We start from the raw sequence: 15,764 nt of genomic DNA on the forward strand, positions 1-15,764 counted from the left end.
TGCCAAGATTGATGTGTGTGAATGGCTTAAAGATGAACTAATTGATAACTTTAAGAAGATTAAGGGAGACAAGAAAGGTACTTTTCATTTTGGAAACCTACTAGTATGCCTGATGCTATACTTTACCAAAGAGATACCTGACATAGGTCACAAAGATTTTGCTTATGACATCCCAGTAGGAAAATAGATACTGGAAGCTTTCACCGGTATGGACACTAACTGTGATAAGAACATTACAAACTACTTCAAAAAAAATCAAACTAAGATTAGAGCAAGAGAGAGACTACCGCAAAGCATAATTGATAAGTATGACAAGAAAATCTGTTTTTTCATTAAGCGAGATGAAACTTGGATGGAAGCAGTAAGCCCTAGAACTATTTGGGTTACTGGGATGGGTTATGAGGTAGACCTATCTGTTCTGGAGACATATGCTAAAGCTCTACTTGATGCACCAAGGGAGCCATCTGAGAAATTCTTTGCTAGTGCAGAAACCATTGAGAGTAATGTATCTATGCAAAAGAGGACAAAAAGAAGAGAAAATTTTATCAAAGATGCCTCCAAGAAGGCCCAAAAAATCAAAGAGAATGTCATGAATATCAGTGGTATCAGCAAGTGAGCTTGAAGGACTGCAACCTGAAGCACATGTTTCACCTATTGTAACATCTTTTGATACTGACAGTGGCAAGGCTGTTGAGTTTAAGAGAGTGGAAAGGAAAAGGAAAACCTCATTGGTACCATCTCCTTCACCTAAGAAAACCAGGACACTAAGGAAAAAGCAGTAGGCAGTTAGGACACTGTAGAAGAAGCTTACACCTAAGAAGAGACAAACACTAGTTACCCCCACACTGGATGATTTACTGAATGAGATTACACCGGAAGGTAATCTAGTAAATGTAAATAAATGGTATAATTCTTTTAAAGATTTTGACAAACAAACCATTGAAGTAAGCATTATCCTACATTTGGATATATACAAGAAAGTTTTGATAGAAGTGATTGATGAGCTAACCAATGATTTGTACATGATATTGGAAGCTAAAAGGTTATCTGTGATGGAACTGGACAAGAAGTTGAAAGTTGAAGCACTTTTGGTTTTACATCTGGTAAACTCTAGAGAAGAGATAGATGAGCTTATTTCTGAAGCTAACCTATCAGTATTTGTTAGTGGACATCGGCAAGTGAGCCTGATGGCTCGAAGGGTCAAAGAAAATGCTAATGAGACTGCAGATAAATGGGACATATTCTTTATAGAGAAGGAAAAGAAAGAAGAAAGAAATAGACCAAAAATGGAAAAGATATTCAAGGTATATCAGAAAGACAAGGGAAAAGGTAAAATAGGTGATGTACCTTCTATAAAAATAACAGATAACATCCCTCCACCAGCTCAGGACGCCCCTCCATTAACTTCAACATCACCGATAAATACAGCTAATCCACCGGATATAGCTACTGAAGATATAACTCATGATGATACAAACCCAGAGTCTAAGATACTCTTTACAATGAATGTGGATACATAGAATATAAACATTATTGTGGACAAAGAGACTACAGAGGTTAAGGCAGATAGTGTTGAGGACAACAAGATTTCAGAGAAATCGGCACAAACTGAGATACCGACTCAAGCAGAGCAACCGAAGACTGAGAAACCAACAGAGGACAAGACAACTAGCACAGGGCCACCAGAATTTGAGAAACCGGCAGTGGTACAGATAGAGAAACAATCTGAAGCAGAGGTTCATATTGAGTCTGAGACACCGATAGTTACAAAGGTGCTTAATCAAACTGAGAAACCATCAAAGGTAGAGGTACAGATCCAGACAGATCCACCGGAAGAAAATATAAGTAAAGTGGATGCATCTAATAGAAATAAAGAGGATATAGTGAAGGTAATTGGTCAAACATATGTTGAGAAGAAACCCACAGCGAAACCGAGCACATCTACAGGTGAATTTAGACCTACTAACATAACAGAGGTTCTATTGGATTCCATTAAGAGGATTACATATTACAATGTCTTAGCATTAAAGGCAATTGATAACACATTACCTATTCTAAAGATGATTGCACCAAATTGCAAGATAGATCATATTAATGATTCTTTAGGGAAATTGGACACATTGTCCAAATTCATTGTTGATAATGTAATAACCATAGATAAGGTGAATGAGGATACCATTAAGGAGAGAGTTGACAAAGAGAAAAACACATTATTTGAAAACACCATAAAGAAATGTACCGATCACTTGGATACACTTTTACTGGTACTTAATTCTACAATTTTGGAGTATAAGGAGTTATATAGAGAAGCATGTAAACCTCAATGTTTGACAGATGACGTTGATGAGGAGATCAAAAAGACACAAAAGGAAATTGATGACATTGCGGATAATATAATAGGTTCATCTGGACTTGTATCATTTTTTGAGCAGGAAATGGCAGTTTTTGAGGAGAAGTTGGAGAAACTTGAGAAAGAGAAGGAAAGGATAAGGTCCAATGCTCAAGAACTCAAAAGTAAACTTGGTCCAAAATTGGACAATATTATTACTCAGAGAGTTGAATTATATAAGGCAATAGTTCAAGGAGAGCGATCAGCGGAGCAACAAATGCACTATCTCACCGGTATGATCTAGTAGACTGAGGCAACTCTAAATGACAACAACAAGTTTATGGAGAGTTTAAATCTAGTTTTAGCGGACATCTTTCAGATAGTAACCAACCGGTTACAGACCTTGAGGTAGCATTTTTGTACTCTTTTGATTATTTATGACATCCTTTGTCATTGATGTCAAAGGGGGAGTAGTGGAGAGAAAAATGCATGTTCAAGAGGAAATCACTTGCTCAGGGGGAGCACATCTTTTTGGATTTCAGTTTTGGGATAACAGTTTTGGATTTTTCTCATGAGTGTTACCATCAATGCCAAAGGGGGAGATTGTTGGCATTCTACACTCTTATGAGAATAGTTGATGTTGTCATTGATGGCATCCAACTGGCAACCCACCGGCAATAGTTTTCTACATGCACTGGCATCACAAACTTCATGCACCGACAGACACCGGCACCAGTAGGGGCTTACATCGACAGATACCGGCACTACCAGGTGCTTACACAGGCATTTAGATTACATCGATAACAAAGCATATCGGCACTCCAGCCGACATGGGATAAAGTTTTGTTTATATGAATTGTTTTGTAAATGTAATTATCTTTTGTAAGCCGACATGGTATATTGTAAAAGACTCGTATATGTATGAGATCTTATAGGCCATTTTGACAAGAGATTGATGTGAGATGTAATAGATGATATGATATGTATGGTAGAAGATAATTGTTTAGTGATAGCGAAGGTTTTTGGTTAAGGTATCTATCTGAGCTTAAACCAGTACTGAACCTGGCATTAGAGATGCTATTTTGAGCAGTACATTGTATTGGATTTTATTATCCATTTTGTAGTCAGTAAGACTCTTATTTGAGCAGTGAGCTTTAGGTTGTGGGCCTCCCTGCATGTGCAGGCCCATATTGTAAGTAGTATTTATTCATTGGTTAGTGAGTAAATATTGTGGGTCACAAATCCCACTAAGGTTTTTCCCACATCGGGTTTCCTCGTTAAATATCTTGTGTTATGGTGTGTTTCTATGTTGTCTCTGTTATTTTTGTTTACTGCATTAATTCTTGTTTACCGGTACACTGTTTTGGGTGGCAAAGTTATTAATAAGTTCAAATATTCTATCATCCGGTTAGACACTGATCCACCCCCCCCCCCCCCTCTCAGTGTCTGTGGGACTGTCATTGAATCTAACAGTTTCAAAGCTTGAAGACATGACCTAGTAAAAAGTGAAGGGTTGATTTGATGTGGCTTCTTCCCTTAGCTTCCACGATGGATTAAACAAGAGCAATTCTAACCAATAACTCCACTTATTGTTACACACACTTCCACAAAACTAAGCAGAGAAGCTTGCCAAATGAAAAAAATGGGAATATTTTAGCAAACCAAAACTCTTTTCCAAAATGTAAAACCACCTTCATAAAATATGCATGAGCGCAAGATGCATATTAAAAATTCTATTACTAATAATAAAAAATTAGCTTCAAGAATTTCCATATTTATAGGAACTTATAGAGAAAAGATAAGGGTCTCAATAATGACTTGGTCACAAGATAAGTGTACCAACATCAAGACTAGGATGGTAATCCTAATCATCTATACTAGCCAAAAATAGGATTACCTGGCACAACTGGTTGATGGTAACAAGGTTAATGTGAAACAATTCAACTTAACTTATGATTAGGGTTATAGATGGCATTGACTCCCTCTCTCATTATCTATCGACTTGATGATACTTCCCCTCCCTTCTCGAAGGATGACGATCTCTTGCACACACTTGACCAAATTCAAATAGTTAGTCTAAAATCCTGACACATCCCTATGATAGCATTATTAAATAACAAAAGTAAAACATCTCAAATTTCATCATGATTAATACTAAATCATCAACACCAAATAAAAAATGAAAGTGTTACTTTATCAAAACCAAATAAAAAATAAATAGAAAATTATAAGATATACCTAAATGCAAAAGCATTGTTCTATAATAGGTTGGAAGCACATAATTATAGAAGCATTTTTCTACAAGTTGCAAGTGCACAATTAAGTGAGAAAAGAACACCTGCAAGAAACTATAAAATTTATTGCAATACAATAGGTTAAAGCAACAAAAAGATAGCCAAACAAATGAAGGTAATCACAACAAACACAAAAAAAAATTGAGACCAAAACCTATTAGAAGCAAGCCAAAAAATAGAAACAAGTGAAAGCGCTAAAATCGTGATAGCTAAAAGTGCAAGCACTGAAGAAGAGATCAAAAGTGTTATTCCTACTTCACAATTTTTATTGTGTTGTGCTCACTTTAGTGGCCATTCCTTTAGCATGTTTTATGTTACACTTAATTTGTTTCTTGAACCTTTTTACCTTTACCTAGGGGAAAGGACCCAGTAGTCGTGCACCCTAACTTCACGCTTCTCAAAATCCTACTTGGAAATTTCGAATCACTCCGATTTTTTTATAGCAGCTTACTTGGCAAGTCCCCTGCTTATAACTAAGGTTTCAGGGCCACATCATCAAATATGATGCCACATCATCAAATATGATGCCACATCATCAAATATGATGCCACATCATCAAATATGATGCCACATCATCAAATATGATGCCACATCAGCATGCTTTTTGCCAAGGTGTCCAAAACAACCCCAAAAAAAAGTGAGACCAATAGGCGTGCAAAAGAGGCCCCAATAGTTGTGCAGCCGATGTGGCATCACCTGATTGGTTACTTTTTACAATATTAGTACATTTCTTAACAACTATTGGTACATTTCCTAACAACTGTTGGTACATTTCCTAACAAAAATTGATATTTTTTGTTTCAAACAATAGGTTTTATTTGTTCAATTTTTGGAACAAAAGGTATCAACAACCCTCACAACAATTGGAACATGCTCAACTACTGGGTCCTTTCCCCTAATTGCCAAATTTTATCTTTCTATATGACACTTTTTACGATCTCTCTTGACCTAGCTCACCATTTTTAGTTATCTATTAGTTCTTGTACAATTAACCATCTTCTAAATTTGAGTTAATTATGTTTATATAATCAATGCAACCTAATTGTAGAGACGTCTCCTTGAACACTTCTACAATTGTAAAGATGTCTCCATAATTGTGAACTCATTTATAATTATTTTAATAATTAATCAATATATGCATATATTTAAACACATCTTTTATATTTCCAACAAATGATATCTTTAATTGTTTTTCCACCTACACACATAAGAACCTTGTTGACATTCACGACATATGAATGTCTTGATTCTCTTATTCTTAGTTGGATCTACATTCTTTGCTCTTATTCTTGGTCCAACTTCTTGGCTACTTGGATTTGTCTTTGCTCTTCTTCTTGGTCCAACTTCTTAGCTACGTGGATTTTTGGACAACATTGTAATGTTCAATAGCTCTACGATTTTCATTCCACCATTCTACATTATTGGCAAAGCTCCTCCTTAGTTATAATAATATTTTTATTTAATTAATTAAATAATTATACTTTTATTTAAATTTATTTCAATTGTATATATAATCTAATACTTATTAATGCCAAGAGATAATCTACAATTACAAGAACAGGTGAAATGTGATGACATGAGTATTAACATTTTTTTTACCTTTTTATCTTAAATTTGACGATCATTTACAAGTTAAAAAATCTATGATTTTTTAATAATAAACATAACATATCCATTAACATGTCTCACTAAGGGGCTTTCCCTTCTTGATCCCCCTCTGATGGTGTTCCAAATGTTGGTATTGCCTCGACTGTTGTAAGTGGTTTATTTGGGCCTTTGTTGTCAATAGTCTATTCTTGACCAATTGTAAGTGGTATGTTTTGCCTATCTTTATATAAGGTCCCACACTCTTATTTTGTTACTTTTATAATAAAAAACATATCCACCAACATATAAAATTTATGTATCCATATATATAATAAATAAATAAAATAAAATAACTCAAATTAATATCTCTCAACATTTTTAAAATAAATACATTTAAAACTAAATTAACTATATATCTAACTTTTAATTTATTTAATTAATAAATAAATATTAATATAAGGTGATTTGTCCCTCTCTATGTCACCAAAATAATTGTCTATAGAGTTATAGGCTAAGCTTGTAGCCCTTACCAAATATGCAGACCAAATATATATATAGTTGTTTAGAATAAAGATTGTCGTGCCCGCAAGCTTTTAGTTGTCCAATAAACTTGTTTCCCATCATTGCGAAGCCAAGAAAACATATGTTCAAAAATTATATAAGCATAACAATCCCTTGTTCCACCCAACACAGACAAAATCAAAGTACACGCGCCACCTGCACAGGGCCCCACCTCTACTCTTCACCATTACTCATATTGTTGTCCAATTTAATGCCCTTCCACTGTAACAGTCAACCATTTCCTTAATATACCGACAGTCATATACACCCACTGTAATACAGAAATGGACAGTACAGCACCTGGCATCCTGTCCAGATCTGCTTCCACCACATGCCAATGTCCAAGAAATGACACTTTTGCAGGTAACATGATGAAGAGTTATGTTCTCTTCCCCCTCCAAGACTCTGTTTCAATTCAGAGGCCAGCTCTCCATAAATCAGAGCTTCCATCCATTTCTTTTCTGTTTAAACAACTGTGAAATCATGTTTATATGGCTTAGTTAATGGAGTAATTTCAAATACTTCTACTGAATATCAAAGCTAACTTCTCAACATCCAAATGAATGAAACTATTTCTTTAGTATCAAAGAAGTTTTACAGTCATAATATTGGATTTGGCTGGGATTTGACTGTGTAAACTTTTTCATCAATGTTTTGAATTAGATTCTATGATCCGTTAGTAAGATGTTGACCCAGAGAAAAGTAATCAGAGAAATCGGTGTTGTTAATTTAAAGGATTGTTTATAGTCAGTAAAAAGAGTGATCTAAAATGTCAATTCAAACAAATACACAATTGATACCAGAAACAATCTTTTAAAGTATTACATGCACTGTGAAAAACTAATGCCAACCAATATAATTAATTCTCTTATCTGGTTCACTTCAACCATCCTAATGGTTCACTTCAACCATCCTAATGATAGAGTGTTTATGATATCAACAGGGCATGTTTTTGAATCAGTGTTTCAAACCACACTCAATGATCTGTCATCAGGACAATCTTTTGAATATTAGATGCACTGCAAAAAAGTAAAAACTAATGACGACCAATGTAATTAATTCTCTTCTCTGATTCATTTCATCCTAATGATAGATTGCTTATGATATCAACAGGGTATGTTTTTAACATCCTAATGATAGATTGCTTATGATATCAAGCAGGATATGTTTTTGAATCAGTGGTTCAAACCACATTCAGTGATATGTCATCAGGAGAAAAAAAAAGTGACTCAAAATGTCATTTCAAAAGCATACATAATCGATTGCAGAAACAATCTTTTTTCTTTTGAGTATTAAATGCACTACGAAAAAACTAATACCGATTAATATAATTGATCTGGTTCACTTCATCCTAATGATTGACGAGGAGCATGATCTAAAATGTTGATGGCAGAAAAGCATGATCTAAAATGTAATTAGGAGCATGATCTAAAATGTTGAAAAAATGTTTGTAATGTCAAATCCAAAAAGCTTCAAACAAATTCTTCCTTTTCATAATTTCTATTGTCTTTTATGTTTCTTCACATTGCTTCGATTACTTACTCATGGGTATTGGAAATCAGTTCAATCATATTCAACATACATAGAGTTACATGATATCATTCATATATTGGGCCTGGAAAAACACTCTTAAGTAAATGCAACAGAAACAACAGATACCCACATGAGAATATGAGCAATAATCTTCAAAAAGTGGCTATCTTGATATACATTATGTATATATGCTGCTCAAAAGAGGCTCTACCTAAGTAATTTACAGCTTAAGTCGGAGACTTTCCATCCTTACTGCTTTAGAGGATGGCCAGTAGAATACAAATGGGTGAAATAACTACATTGAGATGGCCTACTTCAGGACTGTGAGCTTTCAAAAGTCCAAGGTATAAACCGATCTGATTGCTTGAGTTTGGGTACGTCAAAACTTGCAACATTGACCATATGGTGTGCTGCTGTTGATCACTTTCCTTAGAAGATGTCAAGCAAGTGCAACAGCCTGCAAGAACTGTAGCAACTCTTCGTGAGCATCTAACATTAAGCATCCACAAACAAGCCTTGCAGACATCCTCTTCGGAAGGCCTGTTAGGACTAGGGTGAACATTCTGAATCTGAAGAGTTTGGGGCATCTGAGATCACAGACAATGAGAAGTCGTTAGTAACTATACCAGTGCAGTACAATGTAGGTAGATCAAAATTGATACATCATAGAGAATTACTGTTGTGAGAAATGTTGGGTTTGATTTTGAAAACTGGCTGGAGCAGCCTTAAATGAAAGGAATGTTCAACTAGCTAGAGGAAAAGCTATCAATATTCTTTCCTCCTTTAGGCCATAGGATTTGAAGTCACAAATAAAATGCCATGTTTTGGAAAGACACAAAACTACCCTTCGGGTATACATGCCCAGAGGGCCATAACACAGATATAGATAGATTGCGAGTCATAGGTATTCTGAAGATGGATTCACAAAAAACAGTTAAAAATAAGCTATAGAATCCTGAATATATCTTAAAACCCTTTTTCCCATATAATATTCTATCAGGCTCTACTACTTGCCTAGCATCGAGGTGAGGATATCACAAGGTTTTATCTACATTTAACAACTGGTGTTCCCCCCAATACTACCCATTATCACAAATTCATGACAGTAAAGGATCTAAGGGATCTGGGAGAAATAATAAGATAAAAGGCCATCACACAGGAAACAGTATTGCATAAGTGAGAAGTGCAAAATGAAAAATGTCTCGAACAAAATTCATAGCTGGACAAGAAACCATATTAAGCTAAAAAGAAAAGAAATGACTGTCAGATTCAGGAGTATTTGTACTGAACAGATTACCCAGCTAACAAAATAGGCAGAGACTGCTTAAAACGATGAGATGAATACATTTTGGGTACTACCGATGAAAAAGAAAATAAAACATTTTATAAAGCAATAAAGCAAACATGATGAAATGAATGTCTATCAGGAGATAGAACTGTTACCAGACTACATACCAGTAGCATAATTTGACTTCTTGCAGTGGGCTATAGCTCCTTGAATGGCACTCTGCAGCTCCAACATTGTACTCTCACTATTATAGTTAGGCAATGGACGATTCATATTAGGAGATGAGTTTTTCCCCTTACCAAAATTCTTGTAAACCATTTTCAAGTTACCAGAAAATGAAAACTGGCTTGGACCTCTCTCTGAGCCTGAAACCCCACTGTTTCCAACTCCATGTTTCTCCAGATCTGGACACTTGGTTCTCTCATTAGACCTCTGAGAAATCTTCACATAGAGAGGCTTAATCTTCTTTACATAGTTCTGAACAATCTGCTTTGCTCTTTTCTTATCCCTCACATTGTCTTGTATCTGTCCAATATCCCCATCAGAGTCATCTGTTTTTTTCTGGAAAACATTGTTGGCTTCATCTCTCTTGGTCCTAGAATTCTCTCTAGTGAAAAAAGAAACCAGGGGAACATCCACCACCTTGAATTTCACTGTGAAAAACTTGTTCTGCTTCTGCACAGGACAATCAATACCACTTCCATATTCAGCACAAGATGCTTGCAGATCCATTCCAACCTTGGCTGATTTTTTCAATCCAAACAGAGATATCTTCAACTTAGTAGCAGTTTTGAGCAATGTGGGGAACTGGGTTTTGACCCCATTAACATTGCCACACTGCAGAGACCCTTTACCATCATCAACCTCAAGCCTTCTGACCATGTCTGCATTTGGAAGAACTTGGAGAGGAAGCAACTGGCCTTTATAGAACAAGTTATCTGCAGGTGAAATGAATTGATTTGGGTTGGGCTGATTGGAACTAGAAATGGAGAAGTTAAACTCAAATTCATCTTCTTCACCATCCTTATCTGGGCTTTTGTTATCTTTCAAGGGGCCATCACAGAAGAGAGGCATTGTGAAATCAATGTCAAAGAAAGGGCCATCATCATCTCCCTGAGCATCAACTACAATGGAGGTAGGTGAGTATGAGACAACTTCTTGGCTCTCTGAACTGTATTTGCTTAAACTATAAGTTTCCATTGTAATGGAGGTTTCAGAGCTCTATAGCATCAATCTACTACAAGGTGGATGGTTGGGCTTATCAAGGATCTAGAGAAGCCAAAGTACTACCATACTGTGTGTGCATGCATAGAGCACTGTGATAAGTTACACATGGAATGGTGAAATTATATAGCCTGAGCAGTCTGGTGAATGCAGACAGATACAGATGTATTCACTGGTTACATTTAATCAATTACACCAACCATGTGATGACTACGTGGTAAGGCCTTCCACGTTGCCATTTACAAATATTGTCTTGTCATTGGGTATTGGGAATAAAAGCCCGCCTAGGAAATATAAGTGTCGAGGGAAGAGGGTCCATGCTCTGCCCTTTCATCCTTGCTTATTTACTAGTTTAATTCAATTTAACGCCTAATTTGGTTTTAATTCAGTATTTAATATTTGTGCATTTACCTAAGGATAGTTCTAGGTCATTTGTTGGGATGGGAAAATTTGGCTTGTATCAAGAGGACAGTCCATATTCTAATGAACGTTCATTTTTTGTTTATTTAATTATTTAACTAGTATACTTATATTTAAAATATATCGAGAGATATCTTATAATAGAAGAGAATCATCTGTAAAATAAATGTTCTTCCAAAATACTAAACACCAAGAATACAAATCCATTAAAGTCTTGCATGCAAAAAGTTGGAATCTAGTTGGAAACAAGTGGCGAGGGTTCTATTTTATTTGGAGTAATAAAATAACACCTCCACAAAATTTGAAACATGGCATATTTCATGCATTTACCCGTCATTTGCATGTCAAATTGTTTCAAAAATAGACTTTTGTTTATGGACATTTTGATGTCACTGTAGATGCCTCTCGACATAAACCGCATAATTATAAACTTTAAAGAAATCAAAAAAGATAACTAAAAGTCTTTAAATAAATTTCATAGGTACTAATAGTTGTCCATTTGTACACCCTATGTGCAACTTTATTTGTATCCATAGCACAAGAAGGGCATCTGTGCATAAGTATTGGCATTTTTTGATGTTGTTGTAGTGCATGGTTATTGGGGCATGTTCACGTAGGTATCTAGTGCCACTTTTAAATGACCATATTTTGACCCTTGTGTGCATAACATACCCCACAACGTTCAGAAGTGAGAAAAATAGCTATAAGCAATTAAGTCAGATACAAAGACAACCAAAATAATCATTGGAATCTACTATACCATTTAGTTATGCTGAGAGGCATCTACAATGACATCAAAATGTCTGTAAACAAAAAATCAATTTTGAAACAATTTGACGTGCAAATGACGGGTAAATGCATGAAATATATCATCTTTTGGTTTTTCTAGAGGTGTTATTTTATTACTCCAAATAAAATAGAACCATCGCCACTTGTCTCCAACTATATGAAACGGTTACATTCAGATAATAGTGGAAGAGTGCCATAACATTTTAAAAGGGAACAATCAATAAAATCAAGTAGTATCTTAGATAATGTTGGTACAAACTTAAGCAACTCTATTATTATCCATATTTTTTAGACTCTTGTATACTACTAATGTTGTTGCAATCGTAAAATTTCCTTCTATTATAAGATATCTCTCGGCATAATTTACCTATATTTTTTAAATATAGATATACTAGTATCTATGTGTGTACAAAGTTAGCTATAAAGACTACCGGTGGTGCTCTTCCCCTGACATATATTACACATTGAGTTATCATATAGGTATTTTACATCTATACTTGATTTTGCTTATGGATTATACATTGTCAATATAGTTTGATTACTTATCAATAGTATTTTCGGACCACCTTTTTGTATATCAACAATCTTTTCAAGGTGTTTATGAATGGAATCGATTAAAAAATACAAACTAGTATACGTATATTTGAAAATATATGTAAAATATACCGAGAGATATCTTATAATAGAAGAGAATCATTTGTAAAATAAATGCTCTTCTAAAATACTAAAACACCAAGCAAATAGTTGTGAATCTAGCAGGAGACAAGTGGTGAGGGTTCTATTTTATTTGGAGTAATAAAATAGCACCTCCACAAAAATTGAAACATAGCATATTTCATGCATTTACCTGTCATTTGCATGTCAAATTGTTTCAAAAATAGATTTTTGTTTACGAACATTTTGATGTCATTGTAGATGCCTCTCGGCATAATTATTTAAAATGCACAAACATCATAAAGTAGATAATCTCAAGACTAATTTATATGAGAGAAAAGTGTCTTGAGGATGAAATGTAGTTTTGGCCCTCTCCAAGAGTAGAGCAGAATTCATTTAATAGAGTATCTTATATTCTTATGTTTATTAGATTTTATAATTAATTCATTTATTCAAACACTATCAAGTTTTTTTTTATTTCTAGTTGATATGAGTTTTTCACAATCTCTTAATTTATATAAAGTGTTTTTGGATTCAACTATATATTTTTGTTTTTTAACATTAAGAAGAGTATCATCATCTTCATTCTCTCAATTACAATTTTTATTAAAATTTAATAATTTTATCAAGAGATGTAACTTCCAAGATAATAAAAGAAAAAGCATTTGATATTATTATAAAAGAAAAACCTTTGAAAACAAGATTTTTTTTTTATTATAATCTTAAATTTTAAAATATATATTGAAATCTACGAATAAAATTATTAAAATATAATATTTACTTTTAAAATATAATATATTTATATTTATTTTTAATAATTTCATTTACCAATATTAATGTAGATTTAAAATATAAATATCACCTTATAATAATATTATTATTATTTAATTGTGTTTAAGAAATCCAAGCTATTTTTTATATTCTTATTTAACTAAATACACTTAAGGTGTGCGATTATTTTCATGGAATAATGGGCCTATTATAGGTGCATGATGCATCCCTCATTGCACATAAGTTCTTATGGAAAAATTTTGGACACAAAAACTAATATTTCTAATCAATATCTATGTCTTGTTTAATATTTTCCTAGATACCTGTGCTATGAGTAAACACTTAGTTAATTTAAAGGTGAAAATTAGTGTGCTTTAAGGTTCGATGCAATATTTTTTTAATAGAGATTCTACAATATAGATTGAAAATTATATAATTAAATAAATCTAAATAAGTTGGATAATTGATATAAATTTTATTGGAGGAGTTGGGTTGATAAATAAATAATAGAGTAATAATAGATTTAGAGGATGGATATATTTAATTAATGTTGATAGGCATTCTTCAAAGGCAAAGGGGTGGAGTGAAATGACGTGAGTGTGTTAACGTTAACTCTTATTTTTTAGCTTAAATTTGACAACCATTCACATGTCAAAATATTAATATTAATTTTAAACCTAATATTTTTAAAATAAACACCATATAAAAATAAATTTAGATATAATTTAAATAAATAAATAATGTAAGTACGAAATAATTTAAATATAAAAAATAAATAATGTAGATACATATAATTTAAAAATGAAAAAAATTTAGTGTAGATACAATATAATTTAAATATTATTGTATGTAGTAAATATAATTTAAAATGAATAAAATAATTTTAAAGTAAATAAAATTATTTCAATTGATATCTATAATAAAATACTTTCAATTGATATCTATCGACATTTCTTTAGATAGTTGTATTTAAGATATCTATACTAGTTTAAATAAAAATGATGAAGAGTTAATTGTTGATGTTATATAGAATTAAGTCATTAAAATATATAAAATTTAAGTTTGCAATCGAATGAATGTATTGAACTTTACATAATCTCACAATTTTATATGGATCAAATTCAAGTTTCTCAAGATTGAACCCTAGCGCTAATAGAATGATTTGTAGTGCAATAATTAACTATGACCTATAGGAATGGCTTGGCAAAATGTTATTGTGGACATCCCTTCACCTTTGTCTTCTTTATGTTTGAATCTATCAAGCTACTATTTATAAAGACCTTAGATAAGATTGATGGATCACTAGGGTCAAGTTTTCTTATGTCAACCACTTGTTATAACAAATAATATGGTTTTGAGCATGTGATTGAAAGCTATGAAAGAGAAAACATAGAACAAAGATTAAAGGTTTGCAAATTGTTAATTTGGACCCAATTCTATGTCTAATTGTAAACCTCTAATTGAACTAAGAGAATAAACATAAAAGATGAAAAACTATAACAAGTCCCTTACTAAATTCCTCATGTTGCACACAAGGTGTGGATGTGCTCAAGATAGATTTGTGATGAAAGAGTAGGCATATTTCTAATCATTTCCTAATATCGCCCAATACTATGTAATATCATAATCATAATGCATTCTCATTTCCTAGTCCCCTTCCAAATTTCTCTTTCATTAGCCAACCTTAATTAAATAATTATCTCAACAAAATATTATTTTTATTAGTAGTTAAAAATCCAAATTATCCATGACTAAATAAATAAAACATGCATTATTCATAATATCTCCAAAATAACACCCCCTTCATTATGTCATCTCTATTTATACCATATGCACGCATTTTTATCCATGATAAATAAAAAATATGAGATAATTTTATCCTCTTGCATTTGTAAACCCCAAAACTATTCTTAGTCAATTGCAATTCCCCATAGTTTTTTCTCATTTGATATCAACTATCCATTGACATTGAATCTCAATCATTCTCATTTCTATTTCCAACTCTATAAATTAATCTCCTTAGATCCTTCTTTTTAAGACGCTTAATGGTCACTTTGTAGGTATACATTGTTGATTTAGGCAATCTACATTCTATCCAAGAGAAGATATGTGGTATCACAATAAAGGTTCAAACTTTGATTTTATTTTGTATTTCATTTTTATTTTTCCTTCATTGTTTGTATATTTGAGTATAGTATTGTATTCAAGTTTCTAAGTTTGTTTTTGAGATAACTTGGATTGTGGGTCTACAATTCTGACATGATAGACATGTGTGTGACTACCCCTACTATCAATACACATGTGCATAATATTA

The 15,764-nt window shown here is 33.1% G+C and overlaps 1 protein-coding gene across 1 annotated transcript; it reads right to left on the reverse strand.

The window, feature by feature from the left end:
• Positions 1 to 8,320: 8,320 nt before the first annotated feature.
• LOC131059932 (probable membrane-associated kinase regulator 2) lies at positions 8,321 to 10,961 on the reverse strand. Its single transcript, XM_057993003.2, has 2 exons — positions 9,760 to 10,961; positions 8,321 to 8,891 (listed from the first exon to the last, which is right to left on the reverse strand). Exons 1-2 carry the CDS (start codon positions 10,790 to 10,792, stop codon positions 8,854 to 8,856), a joined length of 1,071 nt encoding a protein of 356 aa, XP_057848986.2. The 5' UTR covers positions 10,793 to 10,961; the 3' UTR covers positions 8,321 to 8,853.
• Between the last annotated feature and the right edge of the window lie 4,803 nt (positions 10,962 to 15,764).

This window comes from Cryptomeria japonica, chromosome 7 (genome assembly GCF_030272615.1).
Source record: "Cryptomeria japonica chromosome 7, Sugi_1.0, whole genome shotgun sequence".
Classification (NCBI taxonomy): domain Eukaryota; kingdom Viridiplantae; phylum Streptophyta; class Pinopsida; order Cupressales; family Cupressaceae; genus Cryptomeria; species Cryptomeria japonica.